This window comes from Triturus cristatus, chromosome 4_1, assembly GCF_964204655.1.
Source record: "Triturus cristatus chromosome 4_1, aTriCri1.1, whole genome shotgun sequence".
Lineage (NCBI taxonomy): Eukaryota > Metazoa > Chordata > Amphibia > Caudata > Salamandridae > Triturus > Triturus cristatus.
This window is the reverse complement of record NC_140585.1, coordinates 730,931,381-730,955,430: the sequence shown is the minus strand read 5'-3', so window position 1 is coordinate 730,955,430 and position 24,050 is coordinate 730,931,381. Positions and strand designations below refer to the sequence as shown.

The following is a 24,050-nucleotide window of genomic DNA, read 5'->3' as shown; positions in this document are numbered from 1 at the left end:
TCTCTCCCCCCCCCCCCCCCTGGTCACAGCGTTTCACTCACCCAAGAAGAACCAACATCCGTGGACTGCGGGATTCCTAATGCGCCACCCTCTGAGCTCATAGAGACTACGGAAGAACTAAAGTACAAGCTCCTGCGCTTAATAAAGAGAGCCAGAGCGGATGGTGCACCCGGGCTAAATGGTCTCCCGCAGGCTCTATTTAAATCGGACGCCGAATTCTGGTCAGGCAATCTGACCTCATTGTTCTCCTACTGCAGGCTAAATAACACCATCCCGGAGTCCTGGAGAGGTGCTATCATCCACCCCATATACAAGACCGGGAAGAGAAGCGACCCTAGCAACTATCGAATGATAGCACTCCTAGACATAGAGTCTAAATACTATGCCAGCATTTTGTTGGAAGAGCTGCAGGCCTGGGCCAACGAAACAAAGCGCCTTCCTTTCAATCAGACTGTTTTTTTGGCTAACTCAGGTACAATAACGAATCTATTAACTTTGTCCGTCCTGATTGAGAAAGCGAAAGTCCAACAAACCCAACTCCACTGCTGCTTTGTAGATTTCAAAGCGGCTTTTGATCGAGTCCCCCGGGGTTTACTATGGCAAAAATAAAATCATGGGGCGTACCCCGGTCCCTGCTTCTTGCCATAGTCGAACTTCATTCTGGAACATGGATCAGAATCAAGCTGGGTGCAGGCTCCCACGTTTCAAGAACGATTAAGACAAGAAGTTGAGTAAAACAAGGCTGCGTGTTAGCTCCACTTCTATTCAACCTGTTTATATCAGACCTCTCGCTAACTCTTGACAGTGTCAACTGCCACCCACCCAAACTAGACGGAGTGCGCATCAGTAATCTTTTATACGCCGACGACCTGGTGCTGCTTGGCCACACGAAAGTGGGCCTGCAGAGGCTACTCGACGAGCTGCTTGACTATACCACAAGCAACTTCCTAGAGCTGAACTTATCCAAAACAAAAACAATTTCCTTTGGGAAACAAAAGAAGAGGGTGGCATTTCAACAAACTAAAAGTTGACTCAACATCTCAATACAAATACCTGGGGATAACCCTCGATTCCAGATGCTCTTTCGTTAAAGAGAAAGAAGCACTGAGGACCAAAGCCCTGGCAATAGAGGTCACTGCCGCTAAATTGTCCAAGAAGCTACTAGGCTCTAGTTTTTCGCCAATGCTGAAAGTAATGAAGGCAAAGATAACAAACGCACTGACATACGGCCATGAGATCATGATGGGCACCACAAATACTCTTTTAAACAAACTATCAATCAAAATTTTTAGACGTGCATTTTATCTACCAAAGTCAGCATCACCAACACAAGTCCGCCTTGAACTAGGTCTACTCGACCACCACGGCGTTTAAGTAGGCGCATTTATTAAGTTCTGCAACAGGCTATGTCAAGCTCGGGAGGGTTCCTTGGAAGCCATTCTCTGGCAAGAAATCCAGAAAACTCATGCCACCAACAAATATTGGCACCACCTGAACCACAGTTTACAACTGTTAGGTATCAAGGAATTCTGGGCATCAAATCCCTCGCAGTCGGCATTAAAAACAGTCATTAAGAAGAGCGTCAGGCTGTGGTCCTTTCACTTGGACAGGGCAACATTGTCAAAAAGGAAGCACGCCTGGGCAGTGATTATAAACTTCAAGCCAGGAATCGCATCGCCCTACTTGTAAAGAACGTCTGCACCAGAAAGTTCCTGGTTTTAAGGTTGGGCGAATGGCCTTTTTTGAAGAATTTACCACAATGGCGCCGCCCCAACTGCCAAACTCAATGTAGGCTGTGTGGTTACCATACCGAAGACATGGAACGCATAGTCTGCATATGTCCCGAACTGCTCACCGCAAGACGAATTCTACTGCGTGAAGAATGGATCAGGCTCGGAATCCGATCCTGCCGCCAAGCCATAATAGCTGCCTTAAATCCGGCCAACACGAAGTTGAACATCGGCCTAATTAAACTAGTCACAAAGGCACATAAACTGTTGCTAACCACTGGTGCCCCCAACTAACTTTCACTATGGCAGTGTGAAATCCCACCATCGGGTTTAGCAACTGCTATTGACTAACAATAATTTGCAGACTTTTAAACCCTTCTCCGAACTAAACCCGGTTTGCCATGATGCTCCGCAGAGTTTTAAGTAAAATGTTAATTTTGTTTTCATCTGTTATTTTATATAGTGTTTTCTCTTAATTTTATGTTATGCAGCAAGACTTTTTAAATTGTAAGGGTTTTAACTATCTAACGATAAAGTTTATATATATACACTAGCCTTCACCAAAGGGAACCGCTTAGACCAGTTGTTCTGTGACCACTAGACTTCTGCTGGACCAAAAAGGACTTAGAGGGACATTGGCCCCTGTGGCCACAACTGACCGACCTGGACCGTGGGCCGAGGAGTAACTCCAGGAAGACCCCCATCGACCGCTCAGCATCCTGTATCCCTTGCATTAGGACCACTCCATTGAAGTCAATGGACTTCGCCCATAGAGCCTGTAACTGGATTTGTGTACTACTCCTTAATGGCCACTCTGACCTCCCCCCTGCCGGATTTGGTCACCCTAATGCGGGCTTGAAAAGCCAAATTAAACTCTTTAAAAGTTATACAATTTTCCAAACTTTGCGGTTACCAAGGCATGTTTTCGCTTTTAAGTAAAACGGTATGATTTACTTTTCGCTTTAAAAATCTATATCTCCAGAACCCTCTGGTGTATTTTGTTCATTTTGGTGTCTAAAAGTTCATGAAAATAAGATCTAATTTTATAGATTGGTGTCCAATTTCTTTCTTGTTGTGTGACTTTCTTATTTTGTTGTTATTGTGCTTTTAAATGCTTTCTGCTTATTCCTTTGTTTAAGCCTGACTGTTTGAAGCCACAGATACCAAGTTGGTTTCATGAGTGTATTCCACGGTGAGGTCCACCACCAGACCATGTAATACACCACCATGTCCCACTCCTTGTAAGCTATTCTACAATAAGTAGCACGACTAGTATCTAATACAAAGAGGCTGACCATATCACCCCTGTTTTGGATTTTCCAATATTGTATTCCTGGAAATCTGCAATAGTACTTAAATGGCATACATCGCATATAAAACACTAACGGAAAGCTCCTCAGTCTACTTAATATTAGAACTGAAAATCTCAGAGGGGACAGTAAATGTGAGAAGCAAAAAGACCCTCAACTTGTAAGTGTCAGGTGTCAATAGAAAATCTACTATTGCCCAGGCATTCTATGAAAATCACGCAAAGACATAAAATAACCTCCTTCCACATATTTGACTGGTCTGTGATTTAAACTCTTCCAAGAGCTAAACATCACCTGAGCACTCGTTTCCATTCTTATTAAACATTCCGATACAGTAAGATTGTGTGGCCTTATGGTCTGTGTTTTTTCCACATTCCCCTTATCTGACGTTTCCCTTAATTCTTATCCAGACCTGATATTAGCTTACTAACCTAGCCCAATACACTGCCTCTCTAGCCTTCTTGTTGACTTGTGTTAGACCTGGCACCATTGGCGTGAGTCTCCCTTCCTTTTTTCGCTGTGTCTCCTCTGTTTTTGCTGGTTATAGATGCTCTGGGCGCTGTGCCACTGCCATTCAGTGCCACAGTGCGAATGCTCCCTTTGTAAAGATGACATATGAATTGGTACATCCATGATTGGCTTATTCAGTTTACCTGTTAGTCCCTAGTAGCGTGGCCGGTGTGTACCCAGGGCTGGTAAACCGAATGCTGCTGGTGGGTCTGCAGCACTGGTTTGTGCCACCCACAGAAGCAGCTTGTAAAGTGTGTCTCAGACCTGCCACTGCAGTGTCTGCGTGCAGTCCAGAACTGCCATCTTGGCTGTGAAGTGCACCCGCTTCCCAGCCCCTAAACCTTCCCTTGGCATCATGTAAGCCCCCCTTATGATAGGGCGCATTGTATGTGTAAGGTAGGACATGCCCTGTTGTATGTAGCATGTCCTAGTAGCGAATTACACCCAATTTCGTTTTTCACTACTGTAAGGCTACCTGTTCTCCATAGGCCAGAATGGGAGGTCTGGGCTATTACATCCTATAGTCCTAACTGACCCACAGAACATGGTAGAAAAACGAATCTAGTATGCCTGAGCTCAGAATATTAAAATACATCTTTTAGTGAAGGTTATTTTTATATTCTGTGTTTGAAACTACCACTTTTAGAGTATAGGCACTTTCTTGCCTAAGCCTTCCAGTTGCTCTGCTATTATGTGTATTGGCTGTCTGGTTTTGGAGGGACAGGGCAGGCTGAGTCAGACCGGGGTTGAATAGAGCGACCTGCCTAGGTGTGAGGGGAGGGGTAGCTCCTGCACTTGAATAGGGCTGTGCCTGGCAAGGTGAAAGCTGGCTCCACCTCCCACTGTGCGTCTGAGGCAGACCCCCTCTTTCTGAAAGGAAGGATGCAGCCTGATCAACAAAGTGCTCCAGGGCTGGGCAAAACTGGTTCTGGCTGGGTTCAGAGGCTTGGGACCCCTAAGAACAAAGACTTTGGGGGTATAAATATTTGTGCACAAACCCCTACAATTGGTATTGCTCCTGGATAACAAGAAGAACCTCTGTCCGTGTGGCTACAGGAATCTGCAAGAGAAGGACTGTCCTTGTGCCCTGTGTGCTGTTTCTGGGACTGGCCTGCAGCTGCTACCACTGGACTCCAAGAAGAGGAAAAGAACTTTGATTGGACTTTTATTTTTGCTACAGCAATCACCCAAGGGCTAGAAGAGAGCTAGCCTCCTGCTGGAGTCTCAGGCACATCAGACTCCACCATCAGCCTCCTGTTTCCTCCCAGCGAGGATTACTATCTGCAGGTGAGGCCCCTGTGTGTTCCAGGGCCTCTATTTCTACTGCTGAGAAGAGAGCGCTGAAAATCGTCGCTAACCCCCGTTAGCGAGCCGCTGCAGCAGGTGAGCGTGAGGAAAATCGCCGCTCCGCTGTCGCCGAGTGCTCGCTATCCCCAAGAAGATCGCATCATTTGTCAGCGGGCCCGAAAACGCCCGCTATCTGAAAATCATCGCAACAGGATCATCGCAGCGCGGACGCAGAAGCGTTCGCCATTTTCCCCGCATCGCATCCGGATCGTCGCTCCCTCGCGGAGCGCCATTTTCGTCAACGCAGCAAGATCGCACACGCAACAGGCCCGGTGCATCATCCTCCCTTTGCGGCAAGGATTTTATTGCATCACCGGATCAGCGTGAAGAAGTTTGTCGCTTTGTCCTGCCCGCAACCCAGCGCATCATCCTCCCTTGCGGTAAGGATTCAACGCATCGCTGGCTGGCGTGAGGAAATCTATCGCAACAACTCCTTAGCGACATTTTTGTTGCTTTGCTCCAGGAACCAGATACTTTGTGAGTAAAAGGGTCGCAGAGACCACTGCCTTGAACTAAACATCATTTTGTGCATCCTGAACTATTTTTCCTTGCAGCATTTCTAAAGTAATTATATTTTTATAGTATTGTGGATTTTTACTGTTATTGGTCTTGTGATTAAGTCTATATAAAAATACCTATTTTTCATAACTACTTGAGTGGTGTCCATTTGTAGTGTTCCTCATTATATTACTGTGTATGGTCATAAATGCTTCACACACTGCCTCTGAGATAAGCCTAGCTGCTCGTGCTACGTTACCACAGGGTTGAGCAGGGGTTGTCAAAGGGTGCAGGCTGCTTACTCTGACTTAGGAAGAAGGGTCCCTACTTGGACAGTGGCCAGCCATTGCCAACTAGAGACCCCCATTTCTAACAACTGGGCATTGCTTTTTCTTTACCATGGTACTCTCTAGACCCCTCTTTGTTTGACAGGTATGACACTGTATGTAATGTCCAACTCTGATATTAATATGTAAACTGGCAAGTTATGATACTGTATCTAGCATCTTTTTCTGTTCATCACTGCCAAATCTGATATTATGATAAGCAATACTATTTCTGCCTGGTAGTTGTTCACACTATGTAAAAATTAAACTGTGTATAAAGAACATTTTGCATGTCATGTACACTAGAAAGCCATTCAAATGCGATTAATAGTGCAAACAAAACATTATTTGCATATCAGTTTTATTTAGACCCTATTGTTTTTTGTAAAATTGTTTTCCTGTGTTATCAAGCACTGATAAAGTCCATGTGTCTGACTTATAACAAAGTGTCTGGATGCTTCCATTCATGCAGTCACTCATCCAGCAGTCACTCTTGCTCGCGTTAGTGCATCTATACATCTACCACCTGACTTTCTTGCATTCACCCACTCGCTCATCCACAGAGCCTAGTCAATGCTAGTCTGAGAAGGGCCTGAGAGTGCTGTTGGTAGTGTGAGACAGCTAGTGCGTGAGCGGTATGAGGGTGATCTTGGAAGTGTATGACAACTACTCTGAGGTATGAGAATGCTTTCTGTGGTATTTCACTGCTAGTATTTGAAGGGTGTGAGTGCAGTCTGTAGGGTTTGACTTTTAATCTTTGAGGGAGATTTTTTAGAGTATGCTTTCTGATGTGTAAGTGATCAGAATGCTGTGCGTAGGTTGAGCATTTCTGAGTTGCTGTAAGTGTGAGTGATTGCTGGTTTGGGAGAAATGTAATTGCTGTCAATAGGGTTTGGCTGTGCAGAAAAAATTTAGCTATGGCCAAAGGCAGCCATAGTAATAGCAGAGTGTTTCTTATGGATGTATCTAACTACAGATTCCTCACCTGCAGAATATTCCTCAAGCACCAGACTGCACCCGAGGTTTTTTTGCAGTACTCCTGCAGGATGGTAGTTGGCACAGTGCGGCTCCGCACCACCCCTAGAAATGATGGAGCAGAGCACCAAATTTCTTCAGACTTCAATATCTACTAAACACAGTCCAAAGTGCTTGAAAAAGATGTCCCCTCTTAAACTTACAGGCTTCAAACCATGCAGAGATTATCTGAAAAAGATCACAGTGACAGATCCAGAGGGGTGTCTCTTGTAATTGAACTCTGGTCACAAATTGAAGTTGTGTATCTGATAGAGACTCTCGTTGTAGATTCCTTACTGTTTGAATTTCCCCCAGGCACCAGTCTGGATCTGGAGATTTTTTCTTCAGCAGTTCCCCCGTGCGTCGTTAGGTGACATCGGTCGGCTCAACATCGGTCGTCTGCGTCGTGGTGGCCAGGATGACGTTGCCGGACCTACATATACGCCACCCATGCGTTCTGATGTAAGTTCTTTCCTTTTCTGCACCAGCCTAGTGCAGATCCGGAGAGAGCTACCCCTGGCCACTTTTTTGCTAACCTTATTGACTTTGTCGACGTCTTTTTCGAGTCTTAGACTCCTGGTGCGTACAAAATGTCCCAGCGAAGGACCGGCTTCAAGCCCTGTGGTTCCTGCCACTGGATGATGTCCGTGATGGATCCGCACCTCGTGTGCCTTTGGTGTCTGGAGCGCGACCACAACCCGAGGTTGTGCTCTGAGTGCTGGGACATGAACCTTTGCCGGAGCAATCTCGAAAGCTGCTGGAGGCCTGCGCTCGGATGTCACCAAACACAAGAAGAAATTGCAGCCCTCACATAAGTTTCAATCACTTTTCAACTCTAGGGCATGGACCGCTCCTGTTCCTGGGGTGGTTTCCACGAGAGGTCAATTTTGCGGTTGAAGTCCTCTGGTAAGTCAAAGTCTGAATATAAATGCATGGGAATGAAGCAGGACTTGACCCGATCCTGCCACTCTCAATCTAAAGAGAAGATGGAAGGGTGTAAATATGCTAGTGGGTCTTCCTCCTTGATCTCCAGTTGTGGAGTCAATTCCTTAGGTGGTCCTGTTGCACCCCGAATTCCTTGAGCCATCAGTGACTCCTCAAAAGATTTAAGCATTGCAGAAGGACATGTTGTGGATAGTCGTACTCTTCTGGGTTCCCCTGGTGTGTTTTCAGGTGGCGTGGTCCTCAGGGGCTGTCCATCACGTTATCGCTGGGGGGGGGGGGGGTCCATTCTTGGCATTGGCTGACCCCCTGATCCTGTCAGGGGCTCTGGACGGGCTCCGGCTCAAACTTCTACCCTAGCATTATGGCCTGCATTGGTCCCTCCCTTGTCAACGCCAGTTCTGACGTTGCGAGTTGAAGATTCGGTGCTCGGTCCAATGTCCGAACGTCAAATGACAGTAGCCTAATCTCGACCTATGTCATTCTACAAAATCATGCAAGTGTGGCTGATCACCCTACAGCTGGATTCCAATCCTAGTCCTCTTCTAGAACAGGCGTGCCCTCAGTGAGTCTTTTATCTTTTGATCTCAGATTCTGGTCAAAGCTTGCCACCACCTAGAGATGATGATTGTGGAGATGGGGATGATGCACCCACTCATCATGACGATGGTAAATTTTTCATGGACATACAAAAGGCAAGTGGGCTTGATTACTCCCCTGATACAGGGTTGAACTCGCCCTTTGACCCTCCAGTGGAAGAGATTGCTTCATTTGTAGTGGTAATTTGATAAGTAGATGAGTGCTTCGACCAACAGCTACCCTCCATTGAGGTTAAAACACATGTTCTTATGGAACTTGTGCAGCCTGGACCAGACACACCTGAGCCCTTGCTCTTTAATAAGGCCCTCACTGATACTTTAAGGATACCAGGTTGAAACCATGTTCTTGCCTACCTGTGATTAGGCAGATGGGCAGACGACACAGACCGGCCCCTGGCCACCCGGATTTCCTCAGAAAACACCCTACTCCTGAAAGTTTCGTTATTCAGGCTTCAATCAGCAAGGTGAACCCCCAACTCATTCCCTGCGATTCCCCCAGATAGGGAGTCAAAGAGGATTGAGGCATTTGAAAAATGAATACTCTGTCGGACAGCCTGGCATTGCAGCCAGTCACCGCAGTTGGTTTGTTGGCCATATACACACATGCCTTCTGGGACATGGCCAGCGAGATCTTGCTGGGGGTCCCTGAAGACCTTAGAGCATTACTATCTCAAACCAATTAGGACTGTCAGGATGTGGCCAAATACATGATTCGTGCTGGCCTTGATACTACTAATTGTCTAGGAAGGGCGATTGGCCCTAGTGTGGTGTTCCAAAGGATTCGCTGGAGAAGTACAGGCCTCTCTCATGGACATGCCTTTCAATAGCTCATGCCTGTTCAGTGAACAAGCCAACTCTGCTTTAGAATGCTTTAAGGAAAGTAGGACCACAGCACACTCTCTGGATCTCTTCACCCCTGCCAAACAGTTTCCTCACCAGTCACAGAAATTCAGAGGTTACTCTAGTGTGCTGGCTTATAGCCATTGTCAGTCTCCTCAACCTCTGCTGCAATCACCCAGTCCTTTCGAGGTTGGGGGCGAGGCTCAGGCAGACAACTTGCAGACCATCAAGGGCACCAGTCTTCCCAGACCCTTTCACCTACAGCAACAGCTGCTAAGCTGCTTTTGCTTGCATTAGTGGCCCGAAGACACCTGATTGGAGTCAGAAGCCAGCGTTTTCACCAAGGATGGTAATTCCTCATGTCTGACAGATGGGTCCTACAAATCGTTCAGCATGGCTATACCATACCCTTCATTTCTGATTTGTCTAAACTTTCCCCAACGTCGGAGCATATTTCCGGGGATCACCTGTCCTTCCTGTTTCAAGGATTTCTAGATTTGCTTTACAAAAGAGCTATTGAGAGGGTTCCAAACTTGGAATAATAGGGGGTTGCTCAGAGCTGGACTGGGAACACAAACCCGCCCTGACAATTCTGCCGACCAGCCCTTGGGTGGGGGCATATGCTAGCGAGAAGAAGCACACTGCATCCGCTTTAGTACTGCTGCTGGTTTTGTTACAGGGGGCCGATATTGCTGTAAAACTAGCCCCAGTAATAAAACAGGCCCCCTCTGCTTGAAAACCGACCCCCACCCTTCCGGCCCACCTGGAAAACGCCCGGTGCAAGCTACGGCCAGTCCGGCCCTGGGGTTGCTACGCTTGCTATTTCCTCATACCAAAGAAGAATGAAGGGCTTCAGCCTACCTTAGATCTTCGTCCTCTGAGTGCCTTCCTACGGAAGGATGAATTGAAAATGCTCACAGTGACCCAGGTTCTGTGAACAACTGGATGGTGTTTGTGCCCATTCTACAGTCCAACAGACGTTACCTGTGGTTCAAGGCATGCCAGCAGCATTTTCATTGTGCTGTACTCCCCTTCACTCTCACCAGCGCCCCTCCGGTATTGACAAAAGTTATGATAGTGATTGGAGATAGCACCTCTTCCAACCTTGATGTGACTGACTATTGAAGGCAGACTCGCCACAGTCAGTCGTAGACCATCTTCAGACAACAATGAACCCCCTGACATCATTTGGGCTTCTCAAGCTGAAGAGGCACCTGAACCCTTTGGATAGGCATCTTTTCATTGGAGCTGTCCTGGATACGATACAGTTCAGAGCCTTGCCTCCTTGCAACGCATCCTGGAAATGTGGTCTGTGATCCTTGTGTTTAATCCTCTGTCCTGGATCTCGGCAAGAGCAGCTCTCAGGCTTCTTCATCTGTTAGGCTTCTTCATCCTGCTTGTCTGCTATGCCAGATGGCATATGCAGGCTCTGCCCATTGCAGTTGGAATCAGAAGTTTCCGTGGGCCAAGCACCATGCCAACCTCTCAGACATGATGCAGGTTCAGGAGGTAACTGTACATCATCTGCAATGGTGGGTATGTGACCACAGCGACAGATTCCTCTCCCCACCCAGAGATGACAGTGGTGACAGCTGCATTACAGCTGGGTTTGGGAGGTTATCTGTGGGTGGTAGATATCAAGAACTCTGGTCTCTAGCAGAAATATAGCTCCATATCAGTTTGTTTGATTTGCCGGTAATTTGTCTGCTGCTGAAGGCCTTACTGCCATCCATCAAGGGAGGCTAGTACAGGTCCTCATGAACTACACCACTGCCGTGTGGTGCTGCATCAAGCAAGGCGGAGTGGGGTCCTGGGTCTGTGCCAAGATGCTCTGAGCCTCTGGAGCTGGCTGGAGCATCAGGGCATTTCCCTGACTGTTAACCTCCTGCCGGGATCCTTCAATTCCAGGGCTGATTAGCTCAGCCAGCGATGCCTCGCAGGTAATAAATGGCGTCTGCATACTGTGGTGGCACAGGCCATCTTACAACAGTTGGTAGGGGGACCCTGGTTAGATCTTTTAACCACATCAATGTGCAGTGTCAGACGATTTGCTTGTTGGGGTTTCAGCAAAGAGACTATAGGAGATGGGTTCCAGCTGGAATGGAACACAGGCCTACTCTACGCCTTCCTGCTCCAGCTTCTCCTGCCCCAAGTTTTGAAAAAAGCCAGGAATGACTGGCCCAAATCCTCCTAGTGACTCTGAAATTGGCCAGGAATGTGTGGTACCCTTAGCTTTTGGGCATCAGCAACTGCCCTCTGATCAGGCTACCACTTCGGGAGGATGTTAGATTGGAGCAGCAATGCAGGGCTCTGCACCCAAACCTGTTCAAACTACACCTCCATGCATGGAGATTGAGCAGCTGCAGTTGACTGCATTTAATCTACCATCAAAAGTTGTGAATGTCATCCTTGCTGTCAGGCATCTGTCTATGAAATCCAATCATGCAGGGCGCAGAAACAAATGTATTGTTTGCCTTTGGCCCAGCAAGACCTTGCAGTGGGCACTGTTAAAGGTTGTCAGCCCTTGCAGTTTATTAAAGGTTTGACACACGTTATCTTGGTCTTGACTTTTCTCACGTGTACTCCATTTGAACCGATGCACAGCTGCTTAACACATCTTCTGACCTTAAAGACTGTCTTCCTCATCGCAATCACTTCAGCTTGTCACTTGAGTGAACTCCAAGCTCGATCGCTGCACTAGCCGTACACCCCCTTTTTTCTGGAGAAACTGGTGCTGACAAGTCAGACGCCCTTCTTGCCAATAGTTGTACCTCAGTTCCACGTTGGACTCTTCTACCATTCTCTGCCCAACCTCACCCCTTAAAGAAGAGGAGGGGCTCCATCGGTAGGAACCCAAAAGAGCTCAGCTTTTACATCGATTGTGCCAAGGAACATTGGGTGGATGGTCAGTTTTTGTGGGGTTTTCCGAGGTGCAGACGAGCACTCTGTCAAGGCGGATAGTCCTCTGCATTAAAATCTGCTATGCACTGTTCTGATAACCAATTCGACCATGGCTAAGACTGCTATCACTGCGTTTGAACACGGAGTGTCTGTTCTTGATATCTGCCAGGCTGTGACGTGGATGTCAGTGCACATGTTCACGAAGTACTACACCCTTGATAGCCAGGTCTGATGAGTACATTTTGCTTGTTTGGTCCTGCAGGACTTTTATTCTGAGGCCCCTCCACTGACCCTCCACCTTGGGAAAGTACTGCTTTGGTGTCTATTCTAAATGTGAGGAATCTGCAGTTAGAAGTATCCATTAGTAGAACAAGTTACCTGCGATAATGCTTTTTCCGGTGGATGGTCTATCTAAATGCAGATTCCTCACCTCCCGTTCTTCGAAGTGGACTCTTTTTAACATCTAAAAAGGTCCCAAGTTAGGAATCTGTGCTCTGGTATCGAGGATTGTGTCAGGCTATGTGCGGAAAGAGTCAAGCAAGAAACTGACATCAGTGTACAGGGGTGGTGCAGGGCATTGGTAAAGGTTTTTGGATACATTCTGGGCCCTGGGGAATATTCTAAAGATGAGGAATCTGCAGTTAGAGTCAGGGGCGTAACACAGGCCCCCGCAGCCCCCGCGGTGCGGGGGGGCCCCGAGCTGCAGGGGGCCCCCTCAGCACATCCTCAAGCCCAAGAGCTCGTATTACATCCGGAGTGGGGTAGGGGCCCCTCCGTGTACGCGTACTTTCATTATGCCACTGGCTACGAGTTTATAAAAGTGAGCAAACCCTCCATGGGACATGAAGATGAAACCCATTAACAGTTTAAAGACTCGCCGTTTGTTATCCCTCACCTTACAGCGGTTATTGCAGGCGGCGCGAGGCCTTGGCCTACTGAGAGGAGATCGAGGCGGGAGGGAGGGAACTCTACAGGTGGGAGAGGGGTGCGCACAAAGCGCGGGAACGAAATGCAACCCCACAAGGTAACACATTTTTAGATAAACCATTTGAAGGCAGCGGACAACCAAGCCTATACCGTCTGCTCCTCGTACAAATCCGGCCACGAGGACTCCCGTTTTACCCCCCACTTCCCCAGTAATACTAGTGTTTGTTTCCTGGATCTCACTTAGCCATTCAGGGCCCTCCATGCCAGACGTTCTCCAGATCTCATTGGCTGTAGAAAGTACCTAGAAAGTTCAAAGGTGAAACTGCGGTTATTTCTCATGGCTGTGGATAAGAGGGCTGCAGCGTCAGGCAGGGTTGCCGTTGCTACGTATTTCACGCTGATCCTGGACAATATGCAGGGGAACAGAGCCCCCTGAGCCCTGATAATTGCTGTATATATACCCCAACAGCAGTCACATAGGGCCGCCTGCGCTGTGGGGCATTTGATGGCTGCCGCCCAATGTGAATTTAATAATGCTGAACCCGGCCCAGGGTGACTGCAGTGGACCTCGTTGGAGTCGTCCGTCACACTCACGGTAAGGTTCATTCAGCGGCCGCCAGGAAGACAGTACTCACAGGGACAGTCACCTGTTTGTGTAATTTGTGTTGGGGCAGCGCGTCAGAAAGGTATTATGTAAATGCATGTTATTTGGGTTCCATAGCTTGAGGCGTGCGTTTTGGAAAACTTTGTATTTTGAAGTCCATTAGATTGAGCCGACACTCTGTGGAGCAATGGAAATTGTGTCAGTGAGTGCACTTTGTCGAAAAACGGAAAGCTGTCTTTCTCCTGGTTTGTAAATCATGACAGATTAATTGGTGACGTAGAGACCTGTTTGCAAAGGTCGGTGTCAATTGTGGTGCGCTTTACGGCTACTATAAAGCAGCTGTTCACTTCTCCGCATGTTAGCATGTTTTCGCAATATCATTTTTTCGCCGCTTTCCTGCACACGATGTTGCTGTTTTTCGAGCATGTCTTTGTAAAAAAAAGCTTTGTTTCTAACCCCTCTGCTCATCAAGCCAAATACAGTGTTGTACAAATCACGATAAATAAGTGGTAACAACTTTAAAATATGTATGTTTCAAAGAATGAATGTATATAATATAAACTTTAGTTGTACACACTGCTAGAGATAATATGCTTTTGAACTTGAAAGGCACTCTGGGCCTTCACGAAAGTGCATTGTAGCTTATGTATAGCACAGGATATCTGTCACCCTCAGCCTGTGCCTGACAACACTAGAACTCTCCTTCAACACATGCTCTGAGTCCGGGACTCGGAGAGGCTGAGCAGGTGGTGTTTAGGACCGGCTCGCTGCTCACATTAGCCGAGCAGTGCCACTATGACCGTTCTGCATAGAGATCTCCTCACCACCAGCGTTGTGACTGGGGACAGACTGACTTGGCTAATGTACAGCAGCAGACAGAAGGTATTATTAAATTAAGGCTACCACAGTAATGTCACACTGATGAGGGTTAAATATACCTGTTGAAAGCATTTGACTGTACCAATGATACATTGCATATTCCCAAAGCTACGATCCATTTGCCAGGGCGCTAGGTTAGTTCCCTTAGATTTCAGGTGATTTGCAGCAAGTTTAAGATTTTCTTAGAGTTTCTTGTTGCTCAAATGGGTGTCATTTCTGATATTTATATATGTTTCCCTCGTCTTTACTGCTTGATTTTGCTCGCGAAAAAGTGTCACTCATAGTGGTTGAAATGTCACTCCATTACACTGACTTTATGAAAATTTCACACATAGCAATCTGAAACCTTGGCAGCTATGAAGCAGCTCTGAGACAAGAGCGCGCCAGCCACCCGCATACCAGTGAGGCCCCAAGGAGCCAACCTACCACTAAAACTTCCAGCGTCGCTCTAGTAGTAGGACGTGACGTCCCCTGCAGCGCACCGGCCAATTGTATCAAACAACCTGACTGGGCCCAGCCCAAAGTCAGGTTGTCTGAATCAGAGCTGCATGGCGCCGCAGAATAATCACATAAAGATACATTGTAGCACAGTGAGACTGCAAGCGGCGCCTTAGCTCTGCTGGGAGCCCACAACCCTATGGGAGCATTGCTCACAGGGCACTAGGCAGGGTGCTGCCACCTACCACTCACAGTGCCTTCCATAGCGCTTCACAGTGACAGCTGACATATCTGCAGAAATGCGTGACAATCCATTTCAGTGCGGTGATGCGGAGCACCACACTGAAATGAGTTAAGCGTTCGCATCACGCCTGATGCGTGATACTTGGCAGGATTGCACATTGCTAATTTTACTCGCTTCCTCAATGGCTTGTAGCATCCTTGCTACACTACTGTGTCTGGAGTCAGGGCCTCACTTCTGGTGGGTGGTTGTGGCGAGGTCTGTGTGCCCCACAGTGGATGCAAGGATGGGCTAGAATATCACTAGCAGCCCGGGCAGGATTTGGTTGGGCACCAGTTCTGGAACTTTTATCATATCTTTAGTCATTCTTCAAGCAAACCAGGAGGTGTGGTTGACTCTAAGGGTTGGGAGAGGGAGGGTTATTGATAAGATGAAGGGGCATTTTCAAAACACCATAATCCGCAACGAAGCGCCCCTGGAAGCTCTGATTCAGACATTTAGCTGGGAAGGGTAGTGCTCGTGAGTGTAACACAAGATTATCACAATAAACATCGATTTCCAGTCAGATGTTACTCTAATTCTTTATTAAACGTGAGAGTAAAAAACACACAGCTAACCTCTAGTCCATATGGTACCAGAGTTGGGACCCAACAAAGCTCAAACATAGCTCCTAGAAATGTGCTATTTGGCGCAGCATCACCTATAAAGGCCAATATAAAAATTCAGTCTTTGGTGGATGAGTTAGGTACTCGTTCTCATCTGCCTGGAAGGTGCCACCCCAGCAGATTCTAAGAGGTCCAGTGTTCCTGTACTTGCATTTAAGGGGTGTATGAATAAAAGTGCCAGTTTTACCAGGTGCAGTTCCACCCCCAGTGCAGCCACATATGGGTACACTGTTTAACCTGCTGATAGATGGTTGAAACTGTCAGAGCAGGAGGGCCAACTATCGGGGATTCACATGCATATTATACATTAGTTTCCGTTCCTGGGCCACTAACTCGTAATGTCTTTTAGCCCTGTCCAGTCCCTCGCAATTGCCTTTACTTAAAAGAAATGAAAGAAGGTGAGCTAAGATAGTGAAGTGGAAAGGCGGAGTCTGAAACCAATACCACCCCCACCACTCCCACACACAGTTCGAAATGTTTTTTTTTTTAGGGTCGAGCCTGGGCAGCGCATGCACTGCTCTGCGAGGCATGCTGTAGAGTATGGAGTTGAAGCTCTGCCCATATTTTTCATTGGCTTTAGTCAACGTCCTTCGTAAATTCTGGTTTCTGATTCGTTAATAGGCTTGTTAGTCCCTCCTTAGTACTGCCTTGTCTTAATGTGTAACCTCTCACGAGGACCGGTCCTTTTACTTCTGTTGTTACGCAGTATGTCTTATTTGGTCTGCAAGCACTATTTTCTTCAATGAGTTTCTCCTTCTGCAGGCACAACATGATTTCCTGCAACATTCAGTGCGCCATGCGTGCTTTCACTTTCCAAGCAGCCCGTACAATGGAGGCCGCTTCTTTGAGATGAAATAGGTCTTGCATTTACAAGAGTTTCAGCTATTGGCATTGCAAATGACAATGCCTTTTATTTATGTATTAATCATCAAAACAGATAAATAAGTCAATGTCATTTACAATGCCAATAGCTTAAACTCTTGCAAATGGAAGACCTTTCGCATTGCAAATGCTTGTTTTAAGTTTGGGTCATGCCACCAGTAGTCTCACGCAAAAGTGCTGACTGTCAATGAACTAGATTTATGCACATTCGGCACATATCACTGGCACCTAGCGCCATGTTGTCAGAAAAGCGCTCATCCAGCACCTTTCAAACAAACCCTTAAACACAAAGCCGCAAAGCAATTCTTAGTATTATGGAACACCTCCTGCTTCCTTCAGGGCCACTTAACTCAGGCTAGACCCTTTGCAGCAAGGGGTTCGTTTAGTTATCACTCACAAGACTTAGAACTTACCCTTATCCCAGCTAAACAACCCATTCTTTGAAGCAGAAGCTTCGCTAACCCTCATACGGTGGCTTGGGCCCCGCCACTGATGGGGGCACAACACAGGCCCCCGCAGCCCCCGCGGCACAGGGGTCCCCAAGCTCCAGGGGCCCCCTCACTTACTTCATCATGAATTGAATGGTGCACGGTGCGCAGTGCGCACGCCACCTTTAATAAATGAAATGGTGCGCAAGGCATGCATGCCTGGGCCCCCGCCGGGAGGCGGGCCTCAGAAGCTAATCTCTAATTAAATGGTGCATGCGCAGAGGCTTGCCCCGGTCTGCATGAATTAAATGGTGCACAACAACAACTGCTGCACACGCTGCAGAGCCAAGGAGAGGTGGGCAGACTCTGGGTGGGCTCCATTGCAGCAGGGCAGGTGGGCAGTGGCTGCGTTCGCTGCAGAGCCAAGGAGAGGTGGACATCCTCTGGGTGGGCTCCATTGCAGCAAGGCAGGTGGGCAGTGTCTGTGCTGGGTGCAGAGCCCCAGGGGAGGTGGGCAGTGCCTGTGCTGGGTGCAGAGCCCCAGAGGAGGTGGGCAGGGTCTGTGCTGGGTGCAGAGCCTCAGGTGAGGTGCACAGTGTCTGTGCTGGGTGCAGAGCCTCAGGGGAGGTGCGCAGTGTTTGTGCTGGGTGCAGTGCCTCAGGGAAGGTGGGCAGTGTCTGTGTTGCCTGCAGAGCCCGAGGGGAGGTGGGCAGTGTCTGTGCTGGGTGCAGAGCCCCAGGGGAGGTGGGCAGTGTCTGTGTTGCCTGCAGAGCCCCAGGGGAGGTGGTCAGTGTCTGTGTTGCCTGCAGAGCCCCAGGGGAGGTGGGCAGTGTCTGTGCTGGGTGTAGAGCCCCAGGGGAGTTGGGCAGTGTCTGTGCTGGGTGCAGAGCCCCAGGGGAGTTGGGCAGTGTCTGTGCTGGGTGCAGAGCCCCAGGGAAGGTGGGCAGTGTCTGTTCTGGGTGCAGAGCCCCAGGGGAGATGGGCTGTGTCTGTGTTGGGTGCAGAGCCCATGGGGAGGTGGGCAGTGTCTGTGTTGCCTGCAGAGCCCCAGGGGAGGTGGGTAGTACACAATACTAAGCACAGATTTTTAGCTTAGGTGTTTTTAGCCGTAATTACATCAAACACACACTTTGGAGAGACCCCCTATATTTTACATCCCACTTAAAGCCCCAGAAACAAAACCATGTCGCTGTCACCTCATGGCCTGGCACTGTGCATCATGTATGACTCATGACAACTTTCCAGATTGCCTATGTGCAGAGGCATAGTGAACCCTTCCCCACCGAACCCCGCCCCTTGCTTTAGGAACTACGGCGAAGTCCTTGATGGGTCTCTTCTGTCTGCAATTCTGCAGACAAAGCCTCAGCTCATAATTAATATGAAAAGGTGGGCAAGTGAGTAGGTGAAGGGATGGGTGGGTGGCTGGATGGATTAGTGAATGGGTGAATGGATGAATGAAAGTTTGAATAGATGAATGAAAGGTTGAATAGATGGATAATGAGAGGATGGATGGATGGATGGATGAGTGAGTGGAAGGATGGATGAGAGAAAAGGTAAATAGATGGATGTATGGGTAGATGGATGGATGAGTGAAAGGATGTATGGATGAGTGAAAGGGTGGATGATGAGTGGGTGGATGGATGAGTGAAATTATGGAGTGATGAATTGATAAGTGAAAGGGTGGATGGATGGATGAGTGAAAGGGTGGATGTAAGGATGGATGAGTGAGTGAAAGGGAGGGTAGATGGATAAAAGGATAGATAGATGAGTGAAGGAGTGAAAGGATAGATGGATGAGTGATAGGGTCAATGGCTGGATTAATGAGTGGATGAGTGGGTGGGTGGGTGGGTGGATGGGAGGGTGGAAGGAAGGATGGCTAAGTGAAAGGGTCGATGGAGAGAGAAAGGGAGGATGGATGGATGACAAAGGGTGAATGGGTGGAAGGATGAGACTGGGTGGATGTATGAGTAAGTGAAAGGGTGGCTGGATGGGTGAAAGGGTAAATGGCTGGATGGATGCGTGAATGGATGGATGGGTGGAAGAGTGGATAGATGAGTGTACAGATGGATAGGGTGAAAGGACGGATGGATGGATAATGGATGGATGAGTGAAAGGGTGGATGGCGGGAGGGATGGATGAGTGAAATGATAGATGGAAGGATACATGATGGATAGATTTGCAAATGGCTGAATATGTTTGGCTATGGATGGGCTTACTTATATACTATTGCATGACCTCCTCTGATGTGTCTGTAAAACTTACCTTTTGTTCCGAAGTTATGTCCTGAATTTTGACCTTGTTTCCTGAATTTTGACCCGTGGTAGGTGGTCGGCTGGGCCGCCGGTGGAGGGCCCCCCTCCATGTGCTTTGCAGGGGGGCCCCCTCAAGTTTCGTTACGCCACTGGTTAGAGTATCCACCCGAAAGAGCATTACCACAAGTACATGACATGTCACATGTGCATAGCTCTTCAGTGTACAGCAAGCTGAGCTTCTACAACTGAACCTCCAGTTTATGCCCAAGATACGAGGTTTACCTTACCTTGCTGTAGGCGTGGCTGCAGTGTCAGGAAACTGAGAACCGCTTATTTATCAAATCCAGGCCCCTCCCTGCTCACCCGCTGTAGAACTGTACAGACTTCCTTTGCAATTTGCCTGGAAATCATTTAATGTAAAAGGTTGTACCATCACCGAGACATTGTGCTTGTAAGTGTCTCTGTGTGTCAGTAGTGCGCGGATACCCGCACGGAACTCTGCCTGAGTGTATTTATTTACTCTGCCAATGTCAAGTTGTATCCCTAGTTACCGATGTGTAAGCATTATTTAAACACAAGGACGTCAGGTTTGTGCACACTAAATCTTTGCATTAGACACCTCACTTGACCTTTAAAATGCATGACCTTTGTTAATGGTTTCCTTCTCTTTTCGGCTGTTCGTAGATGAGGCGAATAAAAGCGGCGACGGGGACCTCTCCAGCATTTCAGCTTCAATGGATCACGGCGTGAAATGAAGGCATGTGCGCGCGGACGTCGGACACCGCATGTCCCACCCTCTTCCAGTTTAAAGGGACAGATTGCCAAGCTGCCTGTTAAATTGAGTCGTACAGTGTAAATACAGCTGTACCGATGCTCTCCTCGTTGAACACTGTGACCACCTCCTCCCCAAGCATTCTCTTACCCTGGCCAGACATGTCTTTTTCTGTTGATGTTTGTAAAACGTTTCAGGGCGCTTTCACCTTCAGGTAACCGAGGACTGGAGAGCTCAGGTCCCCTACGCTGCCTGTCCGTTTGTTAAGTCAGAAAACACAAGCCAAGTAGACACATTCCTGTGCTTTTTTTTATTTAACATGGATTTCAAGAGGCGTACATGGCAAGCACTACAAAGGGTTCAGAACTGCATCTGAAACACGCGTCCTGTTTACCTGCTGCATCTTCTGTGCTTTCGAGGAATAATGCATTTGTCTAGGTTTTTGAAGTTGTCTTCAGGATGGCCATAGCCACAGAAAGAATAACGTTTTAATGAGGTTGTGTTGCATACTGTGTTTTACCATCTGCGTGAAGGAAATCAGGTGCTCTGTGTCAGCTTTGCAATAAACCAACGCACGAAGCTCGTTCCACATGTTAGCAGCCGAAAACAGTCTGGCCAACCCACTAAATGAGGTCTCCCACACAATTTAAGAAATACGTACTCCGAGTTGATGAAAATACCCACAAAATCTGTACCTAATTCAAAGTAAAATGAGAATCCCCCATCAACTGTGTGACATAAGCTTAAAAAGTCTCTTTTGAGGTTGGAAGTTTGTCCCGGCATCAACGTTCTCTCCTTCCGGAAGCTTGTCTCGTGTGATACCAGCGGATGGCTTGCTCTGATTTCCTGCAAGCTATGACGTAATCAAGCCTGACTATGTGCCAGAACGGATCCGTTGCTATATCTTTTAAGAGCGCAGGATTACTGAATGCTGAGATACTCTCTCCTATCTGCAGGAGTTCTCACTAAAGTCAGGTGAGGCGCATCTGATGAAAAATGTGCGTTTACTAACATCGTTGCTATACCGCAGACGGGGAAACACATAGGCTTCACTTTAAAAATATAATATAAAAAAATGTCATTTTTGTGTCAATTCAAACCACATTAACAAAACCCAAGTGTGCCCATTCTCAAGCAGTAGCTCGGTCTCAGCTCTCCGGTTCATATCAGCATCTGGTATATCAGCCAGTTGTGATTAGTCCACGTGACTGTCTGCACATACAGTAGGCTAAATGGCTATTTAAGGGAGCAATAATGTGCCAAATACCAGGCATGGCTCAGTTTTTTACATTTCTCTTTGACCCTGCCAGCCTAAAAGATACCTTTGTTGACAAAATGCCCTGCTGACAAATGTTAGTGGATAGGGCTCTGTGTAAAAAAGCAGGGGTGGCTGCATGGGAATGCCAGTGTACCATCCATGGTACGCCCCTTGAGGCAAGGCAGCGCTAATGCTACTTTGCTTTACTTTACGGTTACTATCCAGTGCAAGTCAAGCTTTGCGCTGGAAAGTAAATCCCAAATAAACATTTTACACTGATTTGCATCCCTTTTGTGATACAGAATATTGGTAAATCTCCCTCCCCCTCCACCCCTAAGGTTTTGTTTGCAGTACTGAAGAATACTCAGCCAAAACAGTGGCTCCGATTTACAAATATGGTTGATCTTGAGTTCTCATCCTTAACTATGATCCACCTGAATGCTTTTCCTTAGTACCCAAGATATGACAGTAAAGAAGTGTTACCTTTTTATTTTTATTTTATAACTTCTTTAGAACAAGTGGGATTTTGTTTTTTAAAAAGAATGTTAGTTCTGCCTTCTCAGTGTCGGTACTTGATGAATTTTCATGATATATTCTTGTGTCTTTTTTGTTTCTTCCTTTTCGCATCAGCAACATTATCTCATGGGATTGAAAAGCAGAAAAGGAAGGGACCATTAAAGATGACAACGTGATTCAAATGTTGTGAGTGCTAGAAAAGTAATATTTCAGATGGGCATCCCTGTATAAACCCTGTGTCTGAGATAAGTGGCAAATCAAACTGTTGCCTGGTTGCCAGAGGTTCAGACACCGGTAAAGCTGCGAGTGCTCTGACAGCTTTCCCACGAGAGCCCGCACTGCCATGAGGAAGTGTGGCACCCATGTCTTAACTGGCTCAATGCCCTCTTTGCAAGTGCCCGTTCTGGATGCCTGTATCGTTCAGGGCAGGCTCCATTGAAGCTTCATCATTGTCCCTTTCATGTGTAGGGCTTCCAAGGAAAAAGCACTCTGCAGCAAACACCTAAAGGCAAGTGGCCGGCAGGCCATTTAGGGCCTGCCGCGTAAAACTATATCCAACATGGGGCAGTGCTTTTAACCCCAGTGTTCTCCAGGTACACTAGAAGCCAGTGGCAGATTTCCCAGAATGCGGTCCTCAGTGTAGATTAGTGAGAATGTGACTCAGATTTGTTCTGAATAGCATCCGTCCCAACCATATCTTGATAGTCTTTTTGAACGTTAGCTGTTCCTAAGGGTACATCTTGGAAGCCAAGCTGTACAGCACGCCTGTTCCTTTCCTCAGACTTATCCATGACTCTTTCAAATCAAGTACTTCAGGCGGAGCGCAGAGTATCGCAAACACATTTCATTTTATGTTATTCTGTCGTGTGATATCCAGAGTCTTCAATCCAGAGGGAAAATGCTGCAAATCTCCCGGCATTATCTCTGTCCTTTGAATTGCGTCAGGCCTCGCACGTAAACTCTTGTCCAAAGTGAACGGAAGCAGTTTACAAGCTCTGGCCGTGTTTCAGGGCTCGTCATCTGCTAAGAAACGAGGGGCTGTTGCCAGTTTAATGCCGCCTATTCTCACAATCTTGCTCTTTTTGGAGTAGTAGCAAATAGGTCATCATAATACAATAATAGTATCAGTTACAGCTTTTTATTGCTACTTTTCATGTTGTGCTATTTGGCAAATGTCAACAACCCCTAGGCAGGAAAGACATGTTTTGTTACTTAGTTTTTTCATAATTCCTTCGAGAAATGCAGAAATTGACACTCCCTCCCTTTCCACTTAAATCTAGACTGTTTCAAGTCCGTTCATACACTTTGCATTTATTCTGCACAGAGATGTGCTTAACATGAACAATATTACCATACTGTATATCATTTTTTGATTACTGGAAATAAGTTGAAGAATATAGATAATTTGTATGTATAATATTTAGAACTAATACATTTCTGCCTGTATAAATATATATATGTATAATGACAAAGTTCCTGCTAATTGGTTTGCCATTGAACTTCTTTCTTTTGAAGAAAAAGTAAACTTTTCATCTGAGAAGCATAGACAATTTGCCATTTTCTCAGGTATGATGGACCAAATGTAACAATATATATTATACAAACTACATCTTGCAAAAAAAAAAAAAAGTGTTACCTCAGTTTTCATTAGTTCTGTGGATAACACCATGTACATTAATACATTGTCAATAAATGTTATTGAAAACAATTTATCTACCTGTGTTGAACTGGTTTGAATAATTTTTTCTCTTTATTTAATGATTTCTGAACTGCAGGTAGTATGTTTGTGTTTAGATGTTCTAGTAGCACATTTTCATGTAAAGTAATGGTCTAAAGAAGGTTCACTGGTGAACAGATTTTCAAATCGTTCCATTAAAAAAATGCCTTCTTCCAGGCTAGCTCAGTTTTACCCACTGGTTTGCAAATGTAAAAAATACCTTCTTCCAGGCTAGCTCAGTTTTACCCACTGGGTTGCAAATGTAAAACTGGGTTGCTAATGTAAACAAGCATTTGCAATGCAATCGGTCTCGCCTTTGGGAACCTATATGTATTTAGCTATGTAGCACATTAGCCTGGGTGCTGAACATCTGCTGTTCTTTATAATGGCGGGAGAGTAAGCACCAAACTGCGTGACACGCCAGGTATGGGAACACATGCAGAGAACTAATGCC

The 24,050-nt window shown here is 46.9% G+C and overlaps 1 protein-coding gene across 1 annotated transcript in view; it reads left to right on the top strand.

The window, feature by feature from the left end:
* Positions 1 to 23,591, top strand: part of WASHC4 (WASH complex subunit 4) — a 987,939-nt gene extending 964,348 nt beyond the window's left edge. The window contains exon 33 of the mRNA XM_085653223.1: positions 20,018 to 23,591. Within this exon, the coding sequence (XP_085509349.1) occupies positions 20,018 to 20,088 (71 nt within the window). The 3' untranslated portion in view covers positions 20,089 to 23,591. The remainder of the gene's footprint in view (positions 1 to 20,017) is intronic.
* The last annotated feature ends 459 nt before the right edge of the window (positions 23,592 to 24,050 follow it).